The sequence below is a fragment of the Haliotis rubra genome, unplaced genomic scaffold, assembly GCF_003918875.1.
Source record: "Haliotis rubra isolate DU_JTF1 unplaced genomic scaffold, ASM391887v1 Scf104, whole genome shotgun sequence".
Classification (NCBI taxonomy): domain Eukaryota; kingdom Metazoa; phylum Mollusca; class Gastropoda; order Lepetellida; family Haliotidae; genus Haliotis; species Haliotis rubra.
This window is the reverse complement of record NW_025764937.1, coordinates 150,984-177,967: the sequence shown is the minus strand read 5'-3', so window position 1 is coordinate 177,967 and position 26,984 is coordinate 150,984. Positions and strand designations below refer to the sequence as shown.

Here is a 26,984-nt window from a genome sequence, read left to right as displayed (position 1 = left end):
ACACGACTACCCGGTTATTTTCGCGCGGCTATGGCCAAGTTCCGGTGTGGAGTTGCCCCAATTAGAATAGAAACAGGCCGATACGAAAACCTCCCCCCAGACAAACGCCTATGTCCCCTATGCAGTAACCCCTGTATCGAAGACGAGCGTCACGTCCTACTACAGTGCCCTGTATACGACGATCTACGATATGATCTGATACAAGAAGCCAGCTCCTTCTTTACCGACTTCCATCTGTGGCCAGAGAGTGTGAAGTTCACAGCGATTTTAAGTCATAACCATTTAATGGTTAAATGTGCCAAAGCCTGTTTTAATATACTTAAGCGTCGTCGTAATCTTCTATATTCTTAAAACTCCTTTCAGAGTGTATACTTTTTTATCGTATAAATTAATTATGTTTTAATTGAGTATACCTGTTTTATCTTTTAAGTATTCTGTATGTATATATTTTCATATGATATGTTTACGCATTTTTTTAATGGTTTTTGTTTTATATTTAATTTGTACCTTTTTTTGGTGTATACTTATGTATGTGTATGTGTAAACCTTTAGCATATATACAAGTCTCTCGTAACTCTTATAGAGTGGCTCATATATTCCTTATACTGCTATATTTTCCCAATTTTACGTGTACTTTTACTGTATATATGAGGTGAGACTCAAATAAACTATCTGTCTGTCTGCCACCTAGGACAAATGCCACCCAGACAAATGCCACCTAGGACAAATGCCACCCAAATAAAAAAAAAAACACCAACACAATATCATGTTTCCCAGATGTATTTGCATGATAATTCATTTTCGTTTACACACTTTCATTATTACTTTCATTCTCATCATTTTTCATTTTTTCATTCACACTTTTATAAATTAATTTCCTACTCCTTTCTGCGATGAAACATATTCAACTTGGTTGTGCATATTGGAAGTGAAATGGTCATCTTGTTAGTTATTTGCTTTATTTTAACGTCGCACGCACAACTAAGGTATTTCGGCGACGGGGAAGTACACTTATTAAGAAATGTGGGGGAACAAAAAATTGAAATTTTGAAAGAGTGGTGTTACTACCCAAAAAACAACAACTGAGTATTAAGGGAAATTTGAATGGGAGGCAGAATTAAAAAGGTAAAAAATATGAAATAGGTAAAGGGTAATAGAGCTTCGGAATTTAATATAGATGTAGTGTAGTAAATGGTTATTGTTATTATTATTGTATTTGTCCGGGTGGCATCTGTCCGGCTGGTTTTTGTCCGTGTGGCTTTTGTCCTGCTCCCCGATACTAGTATGGCAGTACTTCTACGTATACAGATGATACTGTCCGCCGTAAATCTTAATAATCACTAATCACTGGATATCTGTACAATTATATGCGTGATGGAGGAGAACGTTTCTCAGTAATGTGAATATATACAGTCATGTATATAGAGTGAAACTGGCAGATACCTTTAGAAGAATGTTTCTTGCCCTACCTATCTGTAGCAATGATATGACATGGGGATGAATGGCATGTACTTTCGCCCGTTTATAATGATATAATATGTGATCTTTCACAATAATCTCTCTGATGATCTCAACCGGTTATCAGATTGAGGGTAATGTTTGAAGATAACCGGTATTTTTATTACTTTATGTGTACAGTAAGATTCTTCGAATAATACAGTGTTCAAGTTGTGGCTATTGACATAGAAGTAGCTTACATGACGAAAAGCTGCATAATTTTGGCATATAAATAAGTAGTGATGCGCATCACCATACGCATGCCCACACGTACATCGTGAATCAATGACAATAAATCTATCAAATTTATGATCATTTAATTTGCTGCATCCCAATCTAATACAACAATGTAACATTTGGTTATTTCCCAATCCATAATTCTGAACAACTTCGAGTCCATCACTATTGCCACTATGCAATCTGTTTTAAATATTCGTCGGGGTTATTCCATTCGACAATAACGGACGGCAAGAAAGATCGTTTATATAATTCCGAACGGCAATTCGGAACTTCAATATTGTCTTGTTCTTGTTTCATAAAATGATAAGCGATGGCACGTACGAGGTATGAGCTCTGATAAACATTCGGGCGTCAAATTTGAATTCATTATAAAACAAGTTCATTTAATGATTGTACCGTCTTATGGCTAAAGAAGTTTCATTATATAGTTTTTGATGATTTGTACCCTTCACAGCACCACAGATAGTTCTCAGCGCATCTACATGAAGTTTTTCAAGAAGGTACTCCTGTGATTTGGTACAATTATTCCAAATTTGGTCGCAATAATCAAAGATTGGTAATATAAAAAAAACTATGCAAAGTCTTTAGACTTTTACCTGTTAATCGATATTTAAGGCTATGTAGACGGTTGATAATGTGTTCAATATGAGAATGCCATTGGCCATCCTTTTGAAAAGTTCAACCAAGATGTTTATGATTTTCGACTTCTGCAATGAGTTGACCATTCATGGTTAAATTTGGTACTGAGGTTTCAGCTCGTTTCCTTGTAATGGTTTCTTTTTTTTGTAGGATTGGATTAAACTTTCCAGTTTTTGAACCCAAGAAGAAATTCTCTCAAGATCATTATTCAACATGTCGTAGGCTTCGTTAGGGTTGCCTATACACTGGAAGTACCAGCTACCTACGAAAGACGCTTAGAAAGAGTGCATGTGTTAATGGGAAGAGTATCTTGACATGTCGGTCATTTGATATTGGAAATATATATCCGTATATCCTTTAAGATAAATATCCTAAATTTATCTAACAACATGAATTGTACCAAAATAATGGAATAACACTGCAAAACGACTGTTCATGGGACGCACACATTCACAACATTATTAAAACTGTTAGTCCCATGATAAATTGTCTTAAAAGTTTCAAATATCGTTTGTCTGGAAAAACACTAGAGACCAAGTATAAATCCTATATTATTCTTCCTTCTTTCGATTACTGCTCTCATATTTGGGACAACTGTACAGATCAGCCAGCCCTTACTTTAGAAAACTACATCTAGATGCCCTTAGAACAATATGTGGTACTGTCCGTGGAATAAGCCATGATAAGATTTATCGCGAAACTTCCTTCACCTCGTTGAGTGAAAGGCGAAAATACTTAAAGTACTGTCGGAAATGCTAGAAAAATGCTTTTTGACTTATATTTAAAATTCATAGGTATTACAGTTACTTAAATAACAAATATCACTTCAAGAAACATCTACCTAATGTAGACCGAGGAAATAAATTTTGAGACATGCTCTAAAATGTGTTTTTACTGATGAAAATACCAAAAACTTAGAAAAATAAGGGGTAGTGGGACGTTATTTGATACAAACATTAATTGCCTGTGTTACGTCATCAGCATCCACGGTATCGACAGGTGAAATTGACACCTGAGCACACGCTCGGGCAAGGGGTCATCTCAATAGATGTTTTCTGCAAAATGTTGAATATGTGTACGTATAGTATACGTATCGGTTATGTAAGGGATCATTTGTATATGTGTGTTTGTTTTGAAATAAACATACGAATTACTGTACATTGGAAAGAATCCTATCACTTGTGTTATCTTATCGATTGATTGTAGAAATGTGCAACGTTTTAATAAATGTTTTGCATGTCAACAGTAGATTTCATTGAAAAAATATGGATGTAATTCGGTCAGTTTAATCTAGTTGTGAACATTGGCCAAAGATTTAACGAAGTCACTGGTGTAGCTTCTTTAGAATATATATATTTTTCTTCTCATAAAGTTTGTAGACCGCCCGTCTAAGCACTCCCTTGTCAAAGTTGTCAAGGATGGTTTTACGTCCCGGTTTTGCATTTGAGACGGTCCCTTTCTTGTCTGATTTGTTTACAATATTGTAAACTTGTTGGTAAGACATGCCAACAGCTCTACAAGTTCTGTAATAAACCCTTTCTATACTAATGAAAGGTGTACCTCTGTTTTTAAGCAGAAAAAAACCTATAAACCTTTGCAACAATCGACTGCAAATCGTTGGCCATAGTGGACGCTGTGATAAAGATGTGCATGCATGACGGGAAACCTATTTATCAAGACTTAACATTTATATTAATATTTCTTCAATAAAAAAACGATAATTAAGTAAAATAACACAAACATTCAACATTTATTTGTTTAGGAAAAACGTTAATTCATATTTTACACCACCTGTATTATAAGCAGAAATGTAAAGACTATTTCAGATTTCTGTTGTTGAACTCTGAAAAAGTCTTAAGTTGCTGTTTTGGTACCAAATTCTCTCCTGTAAACTGCCCTTTAAATACATGGGAATGTTGAATCGATTGAAATAAAAATTAGGTAGACAATAGGCGAGTTGATATATTGACAACATACATGTAGTACATTTATCACCTTTATAAAGATATTATGGCTAAAAAACATTTTTCTAGCATTTCCGACAGTACTTTAGTAATAAATTGCTAACATTTTATAAACTGTTTCATCGTTTATTACCGGACTATCTGAGCAATCTGTTAACCCAGTTAGTCAGGGACAAAAGTCGTTATCCCTTACGAGATGGCACTAATTTGAGAAGCATTTACTGCCGAACGACAAGATATGCAAAAACATTCATTCCAGACACAATCAAACTCTGGAATTCTCTGCCTCTCGAGGTTACAAATCGTACGCCTCTATCTAAGTTTAAAACCCTTATCAAAGAGCAAAATAAATGTAATGTTTACTTTGATGTATATTATGGTAGTAGAAACCAGTAGAAAATAACTCACAGTCGACTGATACTTGGATACTGTGATCTTAACTGGGACAAATTTCAAAGCTATACTAGTATATCAGAAAAAACCGGTCTGCGTTTGTGGGCACCAAATTGAGAATTCATATCATTATTTCTTTCCTTGTACTAAATGTAGTGAAATCAGAAAAAATGCCATATTTTATATCCACGGATATGATCTAGAAACTATCTTATGTGGTAACAAGCTTGTAAGAAAAAAATGTTGAAATGGATATATTAAATTCTGTTCATCACTTCATAACTAAAAGCAATCGATTTGTAAATGTTTAGGCAAGTTTCGTAAGATTGACTGCAAAATCTAAAAAGCTAGAACTCTTGTATGCTTTATGTTTACTTGTTTTCATTGCAGCACTTATCATCACATTTTAATTGCATCTTTGCTTCATTTACTTATGAACACATGCTTTATTTATCTATGATCACATGAGTTGTCAATTCGTTTACTTGTAACCGTCACGATTTGGGAATTGTTATGTTTCTGGGGCGGTATTTATATAAGCAATAAAATGCCTGCTTACCAAACCAGGTTTCAGAAAATAAATATGTTTAAACTATTATATCAAAATATTTTATCTTGTCTCTAGTTCATGGGTATCAAGTTTGACCCAACATCTGTTGTTTTGGGGATTATCACGATTGACAGGTTCGCCGACTTCTTAGGTTTATCCACTATTCGCCCACATCTCAATTCGCCTTCAAGACATATCGCATACAAAAACAATGTAGGCTCATTGGGATTAGAAAATTCATCCCCATACTCTTAATAAGCCTGAGTGTTGTTATAAAGAAAATTAGTTCAGTAGAGATAACTCCACTTTCACTTAGAAGTTACAACTGAGTTATAATAAAATGAAAGGAATTAATGCATAAGCTTAATCGTAAAGCAATGATGAGATATAGTTAATTTTTCACTTTAAAACACTCGCTGCTACTAATAGGCTTAAAACCAACTTAACCCTATAAAATGGAGTGTTCGCCAAGCACTGATGGTCACAATGGCTAACCTGCAGAGGGGGGAGTTCATGTTGTCTCAGAGAGGAGGAAGACAGGTAGTACATGATGGCCGCAAGTATCGACTAAATGTTGTGAGACAGGTAGCCACACACTGGAAGTGCTTCATACTACAATGTAAAGGTAAATGCAGTACCATTGGCGACCACATATCTCCGGTCACAGAATACAACCACCCTCTGGTGAATGAAGAAGAGACCAGACACTGAGACTGAGACAACGTGATGAGATACAGCCCATACAAGAGACAGACAGACAGACAGACAGACAGATATCATAAAGTATACGTATACATACACAATATAAAACCATTACCTTTACCACATAAAATTGGTTTCCGTTTCTGAAGTAAAAGCTTGGAAGTTTTGGCAGAATAAAATACAATATTCGGATTGGCTAAGATGAAACTAACTTTCTGTATATCTGTAAAATCATTTAAATTATCACAGCTATTTGAACATTTACTTAGGAGGGTAAAACGTATATCATTATAAAGGAGGCAGTGTAGTAAAACATGGATTTTTCCCCAACTTCATCCTTACAATAAAAACAAGTTCTCTCCCCCACCGGTGTATTAGTGTACCGTCCAGTCTCTATGTGTATAGGGGCTACTCCGCATCTGACCTTAGCTAGGGCACTTCTATTGCTTCTGGAAATGGAATTAAAATTTTAGGGTTCAACACAGATATCACTCTTAAAATGACTGTACAGCCGTAGCTTATTCCCTCCCACACTTCTCCTACTGTGAGTCCTTTGCACATCAGATTGCCAACTGGCTCTGAAACAGAACTACGATGAAGATCTCAATACAAACAAATACAGACGCAGGATGCTAATCTTCATAACCACAGAGAAGATGGATATCCTTGCTGAGGCCGAAACACTGTACATGGATGGAACATTGTATGTGCCTCTGGACCCAAGTGTATAGACTCATAGACTCATGTGACGTCATCATGGCTGGACGTGCTGCTCTCAGCTCACACAATCCTATGTGAGTTTTTCAACATATTCGAAGAAAATAGAGGAGGTTGCAAGCCGAAAATGTCACTAACGTGAGCATATATACAACCTACATCATATATATAATTGTCATGAACGGATGGTCATTGACTTTATAGATATTTGATAGATTGAAAATGTCAGTGAAAATGATTGAACTCCATTACTGATATTGTCCACTTTCCGAGCACACGTATTTACTCTGTTGACTTTATGGATAACACACCAAATACATCTAAACGAAAAAGAGAAGAAGTATTTACGTCTCCTGAAAGTGAACTTGAAACCAAGAGACAGTGTAACACCATGTCAGTTTCGACTAACGCTAGTGTCTCGGAGTCTGTCTCTGATATGGAGTATCGAGAAGAAGCTGTATTTAAAGAGTCATCCCCTACTAGTGAACTCGTAAAACAGCTACTTGTAGCCCTGCAGAATAATGAGATACTCTCTGTTATCGGCAGAGCAGTAGGCGAAGCTATTAAACCCACCTTCAGAGAGGAAATATCTCAACTATTTGAACAAAATAAACAGCTCGAAATGCAGGTTACAGAGCTTAAAGTCAAAGTAGATGAAAAAGATGAACTCATAGAAACTTTAAATGACAAAGTTGACAGGATGGAACAATATTCAAGGCGCAATAACGTCAGAATTACTGGTGTCCCAGAGGTAGCTGATGAGAACACAGATGAGACGGTTCTTAATATCGCAAAATCTATCGGTGTTGACCTGTCCCTGGCAGACATCGATATCAGTCATCGAGTGCCAAGGTTTCCTCCATCGCCCCAGTCCCATCCAAGACCGATCATGGTTATGTTTGTCAGCAATGTGAGTAAACGTAACCTTCCTGCAAGTAGGTCTAAGCTGAAGACCAAACAACGATCTGTCAGTAAAATCTTCATTAATGAAGACCTCACCAAAACCAGAGCTCTGCTAGCTAAAGAAGCCAGACGCCTGGTGAAGGAGGGGAAGATAGAATCCACCTGGGTAACGGGGGGAGTCATCCTGGTGAAGTTCAAGGACGGAAAGCTTAAAAGGTCGCTACAAAGACCCATTTACAAGAAGTCCATGATCAAACTAGACTGACAATGGTAATTTCGCTGAGCCAGGACTCTCACTAACTCCAAATGAATATGCTTCTTCTCACACTAACTGTAAACACAATGACAAACTATCCTTTCATCATGTTTATAATTGTTCACTCTTAGATAGAACATATTGTCTATTGCTAATATATATTATAAAAGTGACACTTGAACTACATAATGTGGCATGCACATTGGTATGTTTGTAGCACACTATACAATACCAAGTTGGAATGTTACCAACGGTGGAGGTGTCAAATTACAATTGGTGTTAAAGTGTCAATACACAATGTTATGTGTCAGTGTTCACATGGTACAATATCACTTGCCCATGGAAAGCGGAATGTGATCAGTGTTGTCTGTGATTGTCCAGTATTCACGAGGAGCACCGAGATGAAAGGTTTCAAATAACAGCACAAAAGTAAGTGTCTATCAAATCCTGCGTTTAAGGAGGCACCAGGAAAGAAAAAGAAAAAGACTATAATATTGATCTACGACTTTCTATGGACTAACATTGTGTCCTCAAAAGTTGAGTTGTGAATTATTATGACATTATGATTGTCTGTTTTTTGTTTGTTTTGTTTGTTTTTTTGTTTTTTTCTAATGCTATATCAACCCATCACTGATAGTACTGGTATTGTAATTATATTTTCAGTGTCAGCGGCATGGTATTTCTTTGAAGCTTCACAATCATGTGTTGTACTGTCTTTGGGTTCTTAACCTGGTAAATGTTGGGCTACAACCAGGTGATGCTTTAATTTATTTATTTTTATTTATTTTTGTGGGTTTTTTTACGCTCTAAACTCATGGACGGTATGTTTTGATTATAATTACTGGTTATTGTAGATTCTTTTGAGGTCATAACCAGTTAAATATTCGCCTAAATGAAATTTGCAGTATTATGATTCCATTTTAAAGACGCTACAGTTTTTATTTTATTTGATAACTATGTCACGAGAGGTCACCATGATCTGATGGTCACGGGTGTTTTTAAGAATACATGTGTATCAGCGTTGTCGAATAACATACTCAGGAGTGATCGTGATACGTTCAATACATTTATAGTATTTTGCATTCATACAATGTGCTCAATAAGCTATCTGTGCCAATTAACACTTGACTGAACTACTGTATTATCCAAATCATTATTATACATTTGTACATTACCCTTTTTATTTTCGTCTATGGTAAAGCATTAAATATGTCTATATAGAATAGGATATGTAACAAACAAAAGTACAACAGTACTCACGTTGTTTCACAACACAATGCATCTAATAGCACAGGTATCCAGTCCGTTTTGGTCGTGCCCCGAACATGCATCCTTAACACACACATTCTCGTGCTAAGCGCCCACATCGTGGTCTCTCGCAATGGACATGAGTCGACATGGATACAAACTCATTACTGTTAACTATGATATGATATAGATATTTTGGGCAATTGATATGAATATGATCAAAGGTTAACTCTCTCTCTCTATATATATATATATATATATATATATATATATATATATATATATATATGTGTGTGTATTTGTATGTTTGTTTATGTTTATACATGTATATATGTATGTGTGTGTATGGTCACGGGTGTATATGTTTGAGTGTATATATATATATACGTGTATATGTGTATATGTATATATATATATGTATATATATGTGTATATGTGTGTGTGTGTGTGTGTGTGTGTGTGTGTGTGTGTGTGTGTGTGTGTTTAAATCGCAACCCGTTAAACAATCGCTTAAATGAAATTGACACGTTTACGGCTTCATTTTTAAAGCGCATGGACGCTATGTTTTGATCTGATAATTATGAATGAAGAGGTCACCATGATCTGAATAACATACTCATGAGTGGTCGTAATACGTTCAATACATTTATAATAGTTTGCATTCATACAATGTGCACAATAAGCTATTTGTGTCAATTAACACTTGTCTCAACTACTGTACAATACAAATCATTATTATACATTTTTTACAGTACCCTTTTTATTTCCGTCTATGGTAAAGCATTGAATATGTCTATATAGAATAGGATATGTAACAAACAGCAGTACTCACGTTGTTTCATAACACCATGCATCTAATCGCACAGGTATCCAGTCCGTGTTGGTCGTGCCCTGAACATGCATCCTTAACACACACACACACGCACACATTCTCGTGCTAAGCGCCCACATCGTGTTCTCTCGCACATGCACATGCGTCGACACGGATACAAATCTTCTCACTACTGTTAACTATGTTTTGATGTAGATATTTTGGGCAATTGATATGACTTTCATTTATAGGCAATTTGAAAACATTATATATATGAAATTTTCTCGAATTTTCCTTTCACTAAATAGACAAATGTTTTTGTCTTTGTATTTCCTTTTTTACCATTTCCTCTTCTGTTTGTTTGATTATTTCTGTTATGAATGTGACAAGAAAAGAATGCCCTTGTTTTGTTTACGCATTATATCATTAAGTTATGATGTTGGTGTGTGCCTATGCAGTTTTGCATCCTCAAGACGCACTGTCTACTATATTTGTCACCAGTTTCTAATTTTCGATGTCGGTTGAAATATCACAATATAGACAGGCAGTGGGTACATTTGCTGCAGCACTTCATTCTAAACACTCGGGGAAATTTGCTCTTTATCAACATCAATTCAAATTTCGTTGTCTGTATGGCAGTTGTGTTTCCATAATGATTTCACTTTTGTTACTGTGCTGTGGAGATATTCATCCTAATCCAGAACCCAAATGCACAAATGCTTTAAGGATAGTCCATCTAAATGTAAGTAGTCTTAAGGAGAAATTAGATATTTTAAGAGTTGAACTTGGATGTTATGATGTGATATGTCTAACCGAAACTTGGTTAACTTCCGATACAAATAACATTGATATAAAAATTCCTGGCTTCCATCTACCTTTCCGTAAAGACAGACAAACTCGCGGTGGCGGTGTAGCAGTCTATGTAAAAGATACTATTTGTGCGTTGTTGATGTCTGATTTAGACATAGTCGGACTTGAGGCGATATGGATACAGACTAAATGTAAAACAAGAAACTACCTGATTGGAACTGTTTATCGCGCCGACAAGAGCTCCGAATATTGGAATTTGATCGACGAATCAATAGGTAACGCAGTTGATCTTAATATGCAGACAATTATAACCGGCGATTTCAATATTGACGTTCTTCATGGCAATAATCAAAAGATAGACTTTATACAAAGTTACTACGGCCTTCGACAAATAATTACGGATGCTACTAGAATAACCGCAAGTAGTAAAACTTTGATCGATTTGATATTTGTTTCTCGCGTCGACGTTGTTAAAGATTCTGGTGTATTAGATCCCATATGCAGCGATCACTGCCCCGTATTTGTTAACATAGCAGAAATGATGCAGCACAAGAATTCATTCAAAAGGAAAATCTATGATTATTCTTCAATGGATGTTAATGGTATGAATGAAACTATCAAAGAGATAAACTCAGATATATTTTTCTCTTCGGGGAACGTAGATAATAACACTGAAAACCTTACATCCTTGTTATTGAATATCATGAATGAACATATTCCAAATAAAACTGTAACAATTAGAACCAAAGATCCCGCGTGGATGAATAACGAAATCCGATCCTTAATAAGAAAACGAAATCGTGTTCATAAGATTGCAAAAAACAGAAACCTTCCTGATGATTGGACTAAGTTCAGAACACTTCGGAACAAAGTAATAGCAACAGTTAGAAATGCAAAACGTGCTTTTGATGCAAGAGTTGATGAATCTATAAATAACACTCATGGTACTAAAATGTGGTGGCGATTAGTTAAGAATTATGTTAAAACAAATTCGATAAAATCGTCCTTTCGATCAATTGTCAGCAATAACATAGTTTATGACAATGAACAAGATATTGCTGATGTACTCAACTCATTTTTCTCAGAACAATCCCAAGTTGCTAATCCTAACGCCGATCTGCCTGATTTCGAACCGCTTAAAATCGATCATCCTATGTCATCTAAGACAATAAGTAATGGAGATGTTCGCGATATTCTTCTGAGTCTAGATACATCGAAAGCCATGGGGCCTGATGGCATTGGAAACATCATACTGAAACTAACTGCAACCTCTTTAACCCCGTTGTTAGCTAAGTTGTTCAACATCTCTCTTCGTAATAAAACGTATCATACTTCTTGGAAACTAGCTTCGGTGATTCCGCTTCATAAGAAAGGTGATGAACACGATTGCTCAAACTATAGACCTGTAGCGTTAACAAGCTGTGTCGCTAAAGTTTTTGGAAAATGCATTTTTAAATACGTCTTCAACTTCCTCAGGGATAACAATATTTTATCAAACTTACAATCTGGATTTATGCCTGGTGATTCTACAGTAAATCAACTAACTTATCTTTATAATTTTATCGCAAGTGCCGTAGACCAAGGAAAGGAAATCAGAGCGGTATTCTGTGATGTAAGTAAAGCCTTTGACAAAGTTTGGCACAAAGGTATTATTAATAAACTTTATGCTTATGGTATACAGGGAGAACTTTTGGAGTGGTTTGAAAGTTATTTAGATAGTAGAATGCAGAAAGTGGTAATAAATGGATATAGTTCAGGTATCAAATCTGTGGAAGCTGGTGTACCCCAGGGTTCCGTATTAGGACCACTTCTGTTCGTCATTTATATTAATGACATTGTAGATGGTATAGACAGTAACATTCGCCTTTTTGCTGATGATACATCAATATATGCTATAATAGATGATCATATTACAGCAGCCGCAATTATAAACAATGATTTGGCAAATATTTCAGACTGGGCCAGAAAGTGGCAGGTAAGTTTTAATCCTAGTAAGACTGAGAGTATAACATTCACTCGTAAAACGAAAAATAATGCCAGGCCGAACTTACTAATGAATGGCGAAACTATTAAAGAAGTTGATAACCATAAACACTTAGGTATAACACTTCAAAGCGATTGTTCTTGGAAAGTTCATATAGGTGACATGGTAAAGAAAATTAGTCCAAAGATCAATTGTCTGAGAAGTTTGAAATATCGTTTATCTCGGAAAACGCTAAATACTTTATATAACTCCTTTATCTTACCACTTTTTGATTATTGCTGTCATATATGGGATAATTGTACGATTGAACAGGCGATTTTACTGGAAAATTTACACTTAGACGCATTAAGAACTATATGCGGTGCGGTTCGTGGCACCAGTCATGATAAAATATACAAGGAAACCAATTACAGCACACTGAATCAAAGACGACTTCGCTCTAAACTTATAACTTTCTATAAAATGTATCATCGTCTGACTCCTGATTATCTGAATGATCTTGTACCAGGTAGAGTATTTCAACAAAGCAACTATAATCTTAGAGATAGTACTTCCATTCAAACTATTAACTGTAGAACACAAAGATATTCTCAATCATTCTTACCGAGCGCGATTATGTGGTGGAATTCATTGCCCGATGGAGCTGTTAACGCTATTTCCGTGAGGCAGTTTAAAACCATGATAAATCCAACAGAAACTGACAACTACTTTGATTTAAATTTTGGGACTAGATTTTGTCAAATCATCCATTGTCGCCTCAAGCTCGGCTGTAGTGATCTGAACGCAGACAGATATAATCGACATATATCAGAAACAGCCAAGTGTTCATGTGGTCATTATAACGAAGACGTCATTCACTACCTTTTCACATGTCGGAACTATCAAAATTTAAGAACAACGGTGTATTTTTATATATTCTCAACTCATTACACCAGTTCATTTCTAAAAGTAAGCGCTTCCAGTGATTATCATCTCTACATATACATCTATATTCAATGCAAGACAAGATTCATATAACTTGATTTTCTGCGGCAGCTCTTTTCGTTACTAGGCACAAACAAAACCATAACCAAATATTTATTATTCAATCATTTTTCTTAGTGTAATTTTGTCTCAATATTATTCTTTTCTTGTCCGTCTATTTCAAATATGTATCCAGCTATATTGGAACCGTGTACTGGAGCGGCGTTTATATAAGCCACTAGGCTTGTTCGCCTATCCAGGTTTCTGCATTGACGGAATAAAAATATGTTTAAACCACCCAAGTGTATGTTTCTTACTGCCTTGTACAGGACCAAATGTATCCAGTTGCCTTTCCCCTACTTCCCAGCAGAGAATGGGCATCCCCAAAAGTGAACTTTCTCAATGCTGATGTGATATGATGTGATATATGATAAATACATTATCATTTCATTGTGATCAGAAAATTATATGATGTGATGGTATGATGTGGTATATGATAAATAAATTATCATTTCAATGTGATCAGAAGAATGATATGATCTGATATATGACAAATAAATTATCATTTTATTGTGATCAGAAAATGATATGATGTGATGTGATGGTATGATGTAATATATGATAAATAAATTATCATTTCATTGTGATCAGAAAATGTCAAGTAACAGAAATAATGCATTCTTTGAAGAAACTTTTTTAGCCTGCTTTGGACGAATTAGTCTGTAATCGCCCTATTGAGTAACTGAACCAGTCAAGCGTGATAATCCCTAAAACAACAGGTGTTGGGTTAAACTTGATGCCCACTGGCTTATAAGCGGATTAGGATTAACGGTCTAGTGCATAATTATAGTCTGTTCGAATAAGTGGAGTTCACTCACCACAAAGTTCACTCACTGACCCCATTGAACACAGTTCATAGTGATTACATCTGACATTTAACGCATATCTATGTATTTGCATTAAAATTTAAAATTTCACATATTTGTGAAATAATTCTTATTCATCTATTTGTTGATGTTATATGCAATATTGTGCATTTGTTCCATTACCTCCCTTGGTGAATAGACACACTTTTCACTGCAGAGCAAATATTTTCTAGAAATTTAAAATTATATTTAGAAATCAGAAAAAGGCTGGACGGCTAAAAACCTGTTCACTTGAACACTTGGACATAAGTACCCAGTGAGTGATCTGAGAGAAGTCATGATCGATCTACAGACCTACAGAGCTAGAATAGGAAATTTCGTCCACCCACCCGGGTCGAGACAGGTGAGACATGTAGACATTGACTCGGAATATGCACAGAGTACATCTGCGTCTGATGTGCCGCTCCGGACTTCTGTATGCATCAACCCGTGAAGATACGGGTTAGAATTGATCTTCTTTTAGGCGCAACATGTCATGTCAGTTATAGCAATATTTTAACCGATAACTGGATGGTTTAATTTAATAACACTGGTTTGGATTGACCGATTTTCTTAATCAAAATTTTCTTAATCAAAATGTCTTGAACTCACATCCTGGGCTTCGGCTGGGAATTTCACCTGTTGAGAGCGGGCTTGGGAGTTACCTGCACTGTGTTTGCTTAGCTTGCGGTGTAAGACGGTGGGATTCCAATAATTCGTACATGGTCGTAGCGTGATCTAAATGGCCGTAGTGAGGCGTGGCTTCTGTTGGAATTCTGCAGCACTGTATACTAGATATATAAGGGGTTGTATGATTGCTGTGATGATGATTTTAAGGGGGGACATAGACATATAAACATATGTTTAGAATTATGCTTAGAAATTATGGATGGGAAGTGGAGGGGTTCATTGATTTTGTACATGGCATACAGGGGGGAGTCACTTAATTTGTACGTAAATGTTAGGGGGGGGTCATTCACATTGTACATGCTTCTCCATAAAAATCATCTACTTTTACTGGTTTAAGGGGGACTCACAAGCCTTTATCTCAGTAATTTCTCAATCATAACACAACTATAAATACATGTAAAATGTGGATCATTTCATACTTGGCAATATGTCGAACGAGGCTGTTTAAGTACTGTTTCTTCCAAATACTAGAGGTACCGTATACGCTTATTACAGAGGATTCAAGCACACAACCAACAAGGCAACGAATGACACCATCCTATGCCTACGACGTTGATCGAGCCAGAGAAGAAACCACATTCACCTCCAAGATCCATGAGAACGAACTATGCAACATCAGAAGAAGTGCCGATTCCTTCCTTGTCTGACGATATCCTGCCACACATCCCCAGCTTCCCTAGCATCAGGACACCACTCTACCGAGAGAGAGAGAAGAAAGAGACTATCCAGGATGCCCACGACCCAGCCTGAGGTCCTGATAGGAGGTGAGCGGACAACAACAGATTCGGGTGAAGACATTCTGATTGCCGACATTGAAAACCAGAGGAAGAGAAAACTCATCTTCACCACCGCCACCAACCTTAAGCTCCTTCCTAATGTAGATGTCATCTACGACAACGACACGTTCTACTCCGCTCCCCATCTCATCTACCAGCTGTACACTTGACATAAAGGTTCAAGGACACATCACCACACAAAATGACTGTATTACCCAAATTTACTAACGTCAGGAAATACTCGTTTCATCCGGCCGCCATATGAACAACGTTTGAAATCTACGTATCATCTGGCCGTCAGATTTACACACGTTTAAAGGGGGGTTAAAATGAACGAACATTCAACTCTGCATTTACATGTATTTCACAGGTGCGTAAATCTGGCCATTGTTTTCATGTGTTTCCTAACATGTGTAACATATGTAAATGCTGTGATTGTAGGACATGCATTTCAATACCGTTGAAATCTCGTATGACCAGGATTAGTTTTGTCATAAATTTAGTACATGCGTAAATGGTTGGAAATGGGTAAATATAATGTAACACGATTAGCACTACTTTAACATGTATTTCAATGGTCTGTAATGTAACCGTCACATAGGGTTTGTTAGCGCGTCCGACCACGCCATAATGTACTGAGATAATTAGAAACACATGGTGAAGTGATACCCATGACTGAGCACCACTAATAACATGCGTGTCTTTCTTGACATACACATGGTGTCTGTTTAAAAGGTTAAAATATCGGGTCTATGGGCCAGAGCGATATGTATGTTAGGGAGTGTGTATGTGTGCGAGTGAGAGGGTGTGGCATGGGATAGGCCTAGGGTGGGGTGGTGGCGGTGGGTCGGTGCTGGGGTACTGATAAGTCTTTCTGACCAGTAGGTAATATCGATTATACTTTTTGTAATGGAAATTACATAACAGTTTAAGTAACTGACCTTAGGTCCACTTCTTATATACAAGGAGACACTGCTAATTACAATAAAACACAGACAGATAGGTCCCTAATTTTAGTGCTCACTTGTATGAGTTATCCGACTGATCATAAGTGAACAAATTTCATTATCTATACTCTCATAAAAGATGATTACAATGTATTAATGATTCCCGGTGTAAATTACTGTTGTAAATGTGTGAACATGCACATACTTGGTATGACCTCTTTTTGATTCGGAATACAGGTATTATCCCATACGGACGTTTTCTCAAATTTCAGTTACCCGACGGAATATACTGTAGACATATTTTGTTTCCATCTCTTGGGTAAACTGTAGAAAATTGTAGTGATTGCAATTAGCTCATAATATACATAATAGACCTATTTTGTTCCATCTCTTGGGTAGACTATAGAAAATTGTAGTGATTGCAATTAGCTCATAACTAAGCAGTTTCGATAATTATTGAAAGATTACTACCTGACAGCATTATGTTGCTCATGCGTTTTCTTTTTTGCTTTCTAATTTGTTATACATTATATAATTATGTTAATCATTTTGGTATCTTAATATCATGGAATATAATGTGTACTTATTATCAAATCTATCAAAGTACCGAAACGTATTATCTGTATGCTTTACTGTTATTGGGTGAAACTGTTAAAAGTACCTGCGAATAAAATTTCAGGAAAATAGAAACTGAAAATTACTAGATAAATGGAAAACTAAATTGGATAAAGATCGGAAACAATCATTATTTATATTCCTCTTTTTAAGTTTTCAGTGTGCAGATCACGTCACTAACATAAGGATATATAGTGACAAAACTGGGTTCAATCTTGAATGTATAATAAATGTACCAATGTATATTCTTTAATAGTATCAAGGAATGATGGGGGTAAGCTCGTGGTTAAAGCGTTCGCCTGTCATGTCAAAAACCGGTGTTTGATTCCCGACATAGGCACATTAAGACTGAAAATATGTTATTTTGATAAAAGGCAAAGATCTTAATTTCAACTGAAAAAAGAGACGAAGTAATTTGGAAGATTCACAGACAAACAACATCTATATTGGGGCTACAGGTGCAGGAGGCATCTTCAATTATAAAATCACATTCCACAAACATCAGATAAAGGTTTAAATGACAAGCATATTTATTGGTATCTTGCCAAGCTCTGTCCTCTCTCAGTGCAGTATAACCAGAGTGCTGTGGTCACTACCTCAGGTGGCCAAATTCAGCCATCCCCTTACTTTAGAGTATTTTGTTACAGACATATATATGGAAAATTAACTTTTACGGGTATGGAAAGAGTGGAGGGAAACACGTGCAAAGTATTAGTCAGCTGAGATTATCCTTCAAAAACATCATATGTACAACAATCACTTATCATTATGTGTAACCAAAGCATTACAAAAAGGCCATATTTCTAGACAGAATAACATCACCTTTGGCCGGAGTTCCAAATAATTTGACACCGAAAGCCTGTCAGTTAAACTCAAAGGAAATAACCCTTGTGTTTTAAATGATGCCTTAATCATAGTCACAATGAAGTGTAGGTTGCCATGCATTTTCTAGGCTGTCTCACAGTCCCTGAACCACATTATTTCCCCTACCGCCAAGCCCACTCTGCAATGCTAAAGCCTTTAATTGAAGCAAGTCTAGATCTCCTCAGGTCCAGGGTCTGTTAACATCTGCAAGAAACCTAACTCACTTTGGGGGTCGGGTTACAAAGTAAACATATCTAACTGCCATGGCTAGCCGGACTTAATCTCGTGTCTCCCTCAGGCTCCATTTCAATTTAAATGGGTTTGTTTGGTACGATCAAAATTATATATATTCAGACACTAAGCGTTAGTCTATGTATTTTCCAATATGATGGAAATACTAATATTTATCAAATAAAATTCTAAAGGAGCCTTTTTTCCAAGCAGTGACTTAACGCCATACATAGCTAGACTTGCTTAGATGATAGACTTCATATAAGGCATCATCGATATTTCACAAACATGGTACAGGACCCTTAGCCTCATTAGCTTATTGCCTCACCACTTGCGAATTAAGCGTTGGCAGATGTAAATGTTACTGGAGATGTTGGTCCCGCCAGCTGTGGGTGTTTGGTATGGCACTCCATAACCCGAACCCTGCAGTGAGTTTTTCTAGAGACGGAAGGGGAAAAAATATCTTTCTGTGACTGTGATACAGACTGGGAAAAGATATGGAAAACCAAAGATTTGGACAACAAACCATTGTTTGGGTCTTTTAATTGTAAATATGATTCAAATAGCTTAACCTAGACATCGATATCCTCCGAATGTACATTTGGTGGAAAATATTCATTTAACCCGAGACAAGGGCGAATATCTATATATAATTTAAGAAATTTAACAGCACTAGTATCCATTTTGTCTTTTGTCTTCAACACGTCAGAACTAGATCAACAACTAGTCTCTGATATGAACATATTTCACAGAATAAAAGTTCATAATAAAAAAATATATAATATAATGAAAAGGTGCCCTGGGACTTTCTCCTGAAGCTGTGGAAATCTAGACTTGTTTCAATTTGTAGACTTGCGTGAGCTTGGATATATTTGCTTCAGGGTCTGTATGACAGACGACGCCCCAACATACGCTCAGTCACATGTGTCTCCAGGTCACGGAGAATCAGTGGTTAGAGGCCCGTATTGTAATTCTCGTGCGTTTGCCAGGCGCGTACCAAGCCATTTTTTTCGTGTAAGCCCTATGGGCTGCAAAGCCTTATATTTAGGTGGTATTGAGGGCTTGCCCAACTTTCATCTTTTATGAGACCTATAGAGTTATCGTTTGACGTTTGATGATTTTAATAGCTTCAAAATATTATGGCTCTCAGTCCAATCTCTCTCAACCTGTTCCGTACAGTTTGACCGGAAATCCTCCGAAGTCCTGGCACTCTGGCTGCTGTGCTCTCACACGTGGCAGTACGATCACGCAAATGTAGTACCCGGATGTACCGATCTTGGGCTACAGTGGTGACTCGAGGTCTGCTTGGTACGGGGACCGTCATTTGTTATACCTGTTTTCTTGTAACGAGCTGCAAGCCGTGATATCGTGCTCAGACTAATATTCAGACGCCTGGCAACAGAAGATTGGTAATCTCCAGCGTGCATTCTTTCAATGGCGATGTTCCGTGTCCCAGCGTGAAGACGTGGCGTAGAGATTTGACCTTGAAACTTCTTCAAAACAAATGCAGATTTCCGAAAGTAATATGTATTTTTATATCCAGACAGTGCCTGCTCTGTGCTGCACAATTTCAACTGGAAGGTGATTTATGTTGTGTAAAATCATGTTATCAACACTTTTATTACATATTTTGACGATTGTTAGCACACAATAGGTAATTAGTACATGTAAAAAAAAAAATGCAATACGCCTATGCGTTTCTTTTTGGGAATAGTATCTTTGCGTCAAATTTGGAAATGTCCCCACATGTCTACAATGAAACTTTTTTTAAAGGTTTACTTGGGGCGCCTAGTGGTTAAAGTTTAGGCTCGTCACGCCGAACACCCAGGTTCGATTCCCCACGTGGGTACAATGTATGAAGCCCATTTCTGGTGTCCCCGGCCTTGATATAGCAGGAATATTGCTAAAAGCGGCGTAAAACCATACTCACTCACTCACTCAAAGCTTTACTGAAGCCTTGAATGTTGTAGCTTCGACCAAACATTTTCTGAGATGAAGTCTTATGACGCTTTTTGACATTTTGATATAAAAAGGCTCGATTGTACCTAAAAAGTTTAAATGTAAAAACCAAAATAGCTTTAATATAGTTCGTCAGACCGGAAAGGTTTACTGTTTGAAAGTTAAACCACCACCCTTTTCATACAGTCTGGTGTTGAGGTTCTAGTCCCTCTGAATCGCACAGATGTAAATATAAAACAGAGTGAGTGAGTGAGCTCCACAATTAGTTTGACACGTGCACCAACTCAGTGGATAGAGGGGTATTTTTAAAGTGCGCCATTTGCGCAAGGTGTTAAAGCTTTGACACCTGGTTACCACTCCAGCTGCAGGTCAGTCTCACCTTTTCTATGGAATTGCCCTGGGGTTGTTATTTATTGTTGGGACGGTGGGATTAAAGCATTCGCTTGTCACGCCGAAGACCCGGGTTCGATTCCACATGGGTACAATGTGTGAAGCCCATTTCTGGCGTCCCCCGCCGTGATATTGGTAGAATATTGCTAAAAGCGGCGTAAGACTACACTCACTCACTATTTAAAATGACACTGATAACTCAGTTTATTATTTTGAGGATTTATATGTGAATTTTAATTATGAGGATATGAGGCGCACTGAGAAACTACAGTGACGCAATCTAAAACAGGATGAACAAACTACGGCAGCCCGGTGTGAGCATAAAACGATAGTAAGCGACCAACTTTTCTGTATTTAATTTGTTCTGAATAAAATACTGTGTAAACCAATGAATTATTTGAAATTTGAAGGCCCATACAAAACGGGTTGTTCAAATAATCGGCCCCAAAGGAATTAAGATAAAACCACCGTTTGTCCAGATACAGTGGCTTATTACTCCAGAATAGAGGGACGGTGGGGTAGCCTAGTGGTTAAAGCGTTTGCTCATCACGCAGAAGACCCGGGTTCGGTTCAGCACATGGGTACAATGTATGAAGCCCATTCCTGGTGTCCCCCGCCGTGACATTGCTGAAATATTGCTAAAAAGCGGCGTAAAACCAAACTTACTCACTCACTCTAGATTATAAACTTGTTCCCAACGTTTTGATGACGCTAGATCGAGCCCTGTGCAAGAACAGTCTAAACACTAAGTAACCACACCGTCGTTTGTCCAACAAAGTGGTATGAAATCGCCTAAAATCGGTCGGGTATAGAGCCAGGCGACCGGTCAGACGCTCGCTATCCCCAGAGCACAAAGCAACGTGACTAGCTTGGTGTCAAGCGCAACGTCACTGGAATCTGACGTCATGGGGAAAGGTCCACTGGTCGGACGAAAGTCGATTTCTTTGGTTCATAGCCCTTGTTTGGTGCCGCAGAAACGCTGCATATACACAACGTAATATCTTGGAGCAAGAATGGGAAAGGGATTGTTTGTAGGGCTACCTTTCATATGATGGTAAACTTTTTTGTAGTTTAAATTTATTTCTGAATCCCTGTTTCAGTCAAGACTAAGCAGCCAGGGAAGCGCTCAGTCAGAAGATAGGCAGCAATCTCACGGGATACAGGTGCACCTTTTTACGACAAAAGACAAACCATTCACTCACCATTCACACAAACACAAAGTTGTTTTCAATTATCAGGCAAATAAATTAAGAATATAATTATTAATTCAGTTGTCTGTGATTAAACCATGATATAAGAGTCATATGGAATAAAATTCGGCGTTACAGCTTTTGTTAAACAAAATACATTTGTCAATACTGTATCTCAATCTCAACTCACTTCTGAACTGAGCAATATTTGGTAAAGCAGAATTGAGCTTGCGTTTGTACAAGTTATATTTTCCCAATAATATGAACCAGTCAAAAACAGAGTTAGTAAAAACATTTTTTCTTACAGCCAAAAATTATCAGTTCCAAAGTGAGTTTGGGATGACGGATTTGATCACAACCTTCTGTTAACCATGATAAAAAATTTGACCAAAAGGTTTGAACAAATTCACACTCCTATGGTAAACCACTGAGTACTGAATGAATCTTGAATGACAAGTCGAATCAGGACATAGAGTTATCTGTTTCCTTGACTAAAACAAACCAAGGCAAGATCATGGCCATGATTTCTTCTTTGTCACTTTCTGAAGTCTCCAGCTATATTTCTAAGTCGATTATAGTGTCTTTTGTTCGAATCAGTGTGCGAAATAGTTTCCAAATTTTGCAAGCCAATTGGGCTAGCTATGCCTAAAGTTACTAGTCCACACAATAATTCACTAGCCCGAAATTTGAATGTAGACACGGGTTTCATCATTAAGCTGCTGATATGAACATTTATATCAGGCCATAAATCTTGCATGATTTAAAAAGTGTATTATAACTTAACAAGTCGGAGAGAGTGATGAATTTACAAAATGATCCCATGAAAAGTCACCAGCCAGTCGTGCCAGTATTTGTGGAGATTTACTGGCCCGACTGGATTTTTACTAGCCACGGGCAAGCGGGCTAGTGGCTATTTCGCACACTGGTTCGAATCCCAAATGTATCATGATCATGATCCTTGGTTTGCCAGACAATTACAGAGCTTCATTTTCACCGTAGTTGGACACATTTAAGAGCTGCAGTCCCCTGGCACATGCATTGGGTGAGTGAGTGAGATTTAAACAGCTTTATGCAACATTCCAGCAACGATTGGGATACTAGGAATGGACTCTACACGTTGTACCCATGTAGAGAATAGAACCCAGGTTTTCGTTGCGACGAGCGAACTCTTTAACCACGTGGCTACCTCACCGCACATCCTCCGACTTGAAGGTGACACGTCGTAATACAATTGAGTGAGTTTTGTTTTACGCCGCTTTTAGCAATATTCCAGCAATTGAATGTAGGGGACACCAGAAATGGCTTCACACATTGTACCCATGTGGGGAATAGAACCCAGGTTTTCGTCGTGACGAGCGAACGCTTTAACCACTTGGCTACCCCACCACCACCATAATACATATGAAATACTGTCCATTTATGCGTCATAGCATAATTACTAACTCATTCAATTAGAGCAAATATGTCCGATACAGTTCACCATATTTTCCGGTCGCCTCCTCGACTCTGAAGCTGACGACACTCGACCAGTGCACACTTACACTGTATCCAACATGGCGACAGCTGGAGCCGCCATTCTTCCACTTCTTCTGTGTTTATTTCTGGTAGATGTGTGTTCCGGTTACAACTTTGACGTTGTCCACGCCCGTGTCCTCCATGGACCAGAAAAAAGTATGTTTGGATACGCCAGTGCCTTCAAGAGGACTCAGTCTGGATATAAGTAAGTGCAAGAACTTATAGTCATATCTTTCAACAGGAAGTCACTGTAAACGAGACGATCACAGTCACTACCACGCTTCCCCACTTTCTTAATGATGCGGGGCGGTGGGGTAGCCTAGTGGTTAAAGAGTTGGCTCGTCACGCTGAAGACTCGGGTTCGATTCCCCACATGGGTACAATGTGTTAAGCCCATTTCTGGTGTCCGCCGCCGTGATATTGCTGGAATATTGCTAAAAGCGGCGAAAACTAAACTCAGTCAGTCAGTCAGTCTTAGTGATGCAACTATCATATGATAAAATGTGATAATTTATAATGAATTTAAAGGGTAGGACTTAGAGGGCTTTGTGGAACTGATCACAAGGTTGGGCGTGATGGCACTATCAATTTGTTTATGACTAATCACAGCCACCGCCTTTATTGTTGCCATTTTGTGTCAAGGAAGTAGATCAATATATTTAGGACCTAGTTAGTTGTTTCGCCACTCAAGTGTCCATGTTAAACAGACACCCTACTCTGGGAAACAATGGGCTGTCTGAAGCTTACTTTAGCTCTATGCCAGCGACCAACCATCCCCATCAACGCTTATCTATATTTAACGTTAACGCAATGCTGTTGTCACTGCCTGTAAGTGGAGAGCAATTTGCGGGATGTCATCCTTCACGCCGACCGTATCTGCATCCGTATATTCTCTCTCTCACACACACACTCTCTCACTCTCTATCTGTGTCTGTCTCTCCATCTCGCTGTCTCTGCATCTGTCTCTCCCACTCCCTCTCCCACTGTCTCTCCCTCTCTCACCCTCTCTCTCTCCCACCCTCACTCACTCTGTCACTCACTCTCTATCACACACAGTCTATCTCTCACTCCTTCTGTCACTCTCTCTCAATCTCTCTCTGTGTCTGTCTCTCACATTCCCTCCCACTCTCTCTCACGCTTCCTCTCTCACCCTCTCTCTCTCACCCTCTCTCTTTCCCACTCACTCTCTCACTGTCTCTCTCACTCTCTCACTCACTCACTCTCTCTCACACACACTCTCTCTCTCACTCCTTCTGTCACACTCTCTCAGTCTCTTTCATCCTCTCTCTCACACACACTCACTCACTCACTCTCTCTCTCTCATCTATCTATCTATCTATCTATCTATCTATCTCTATCTCTCTCTCTCTCTCTCTCTCTCTCACACACACACACACACACACACAGAGACACACACACACGTTAGTACTGTGTTTGTGATGAGATCCAACACTACATTATTGCTGGGTCATAATAGGATCGGCGTTATCCGGTTACGAAAGCTTCCGGCTCTCCATGACAATGAGGATGTGAAAGCGCCTTCTTAATTGTTGTAATATCAAGTAGTAACGTGACAAACAAGTCACCTTTCAACAGAGTCTACACCAGGCTAGCTGTTCTCGAAACGATCGTACCCCAACGAACTTCTTAAGCCCATTCTTAAGACATTGGCTACGATCAAAGTTAAGAATTCTTAAGGCTACGAACGTTTCGAGAATAAAGGCCCACATCTTATCTCTGAAAAATGTCAACATCAAATGTTTTCGTATTAGTTTCTATTTATTAAACGTGGCACTGTTTTAGGATTATTTGACACAATAACGATGACGCCAAAACATGCATGTGTAAATAACAAATCCTGTTTGTATAATTGACAACATGACGTGGGAGATCCTACATGGATATATGATCATTTGACGGTGAGATTAACAAATCCTACATGAATATGTGATCATTTGACGGTGAGATTAACAAATCCTGCATGTATATGTGATCATTTGACGGTGAGATTAACAAATCCTGCATGTATATGTGATCATTTGACGGTGAGATTAACAAATCCTGCATGTATATGTGATCATTTGACGGTGAGATTAACGATTCCTACATGTATATGTGATCATTTGACGGTGAGATTAACAATTCCTACATGTATATGTGATCATTTGACGGTGAGATTAACAATTCCTACATGTATATGTGATCAATTGACGGTGAGATTAACAATTCCTACATGTATATGTGATCATTTGACGGTGAGATTAACAAATCCTGCATGTATATGTGATCATTTGACGGTGAGATTAACAAATTCCTACATGTATATGTGATCATTTGACGGTGAGATTAACAAATCCTGCATGTATATGTGATCATTTGACGGTGAGATTAACAAATCCTGCATGTATATGTGATCATTTGACGGTGAGATTAACAATTCCTACATGTATATGTGATCATTTGACGGTGATTTTAACGATTCCTACATGTATATGTGATCATTTGACGGTGAGATTAACAATTCCTACATGTATACGTGATCATTTGACGGTGGGATTAACAATTCCTACATGTATATGTGATCATTTGACGGTGAGATTAACAAATCCTACATGTATATGTGATCATTTGACGGTGAGATTAACAAATCCTGCATGTACATGTGATCATTTGACGGTGAGATTAACAAATCCTGCATGTATATGTGATCATTTGACGGTGAGATTACCAAATCCTGCATGTATATGTGGGCGGTGGGGTAGCCTAGTGGTTAAAGCGTTGGCTCGTCACGTCGAAGACCCGGGTTCGAATCCCCACATGGGTACAATGTGTGAAGCCCCTTTCTGGTGTCCCCCGCCGTGATGTTGCTGGAATATTGCTACAAGCGGCGTGAAACTAAACTCAGACTTAGACATATATATGTGATCATTTGACGGTCAGATTAACAAATGCAGAATGTGTTTACTGATCGTGTTAAGGGGAGATGGGAAAATCCTACATGCATTTATGATCATATATTGACATATCCTGCATGTATATATGAGCATATAACAGGGACATTGACATATCCTGCATGTATATATGAGCATATAACAGGGAAATTGACATATCATGCATGTATATATGATCATATAACAGGGACATTGAGATATCATGCATGTATATATGATCATATAACAGGGACATTGACATATCCTGCATGTTTATATGATCATATAACAGGGA

The 26,984-nt window shown here is 37.8% G+C and overlaps 1 protein-coding gene and 1 long non-coding RNA gene across 2 annotated transcripts in view; one reads left to right on the top strand and one right to left on the bottom strand.

The window, feature by feature from the left end:
• Positions 1–5,489: 5,489 nt before the first annotated feature.
• LOC124274034 lies at positions 5,490–25,474 on the bottom strand. Its single transcript, XR_006897828.1, has 3 exons — positions 25,365–25,474; positions 21,351–21,353; positions 5,490–5,501 (listed from the first exon to the last, which is right to left on the bottom strand). It is a non-coding gene; the product is annotated as an uncharacterized LOC124274034 (long non-coding RNA).
• Positions 23,755–26,984, top strand: part of LOC124274015 (integrin alpha-3-like) — a 41,049-nt gene continuing 37,819 nt past the window's right edge. Inside the window, exon 1 of the mRNA XM_046709349.1 lies at positions 23,755–23,964. Within this exon, the coding sequence (XP_046565305.1) occupies positions 23,798–23,964 (167 nt within the window). The 5' untranslated portion in view covers positions 23,755–23,797. The remainder of the gene's footprint in view (positions 23,965–26,984) is intronic.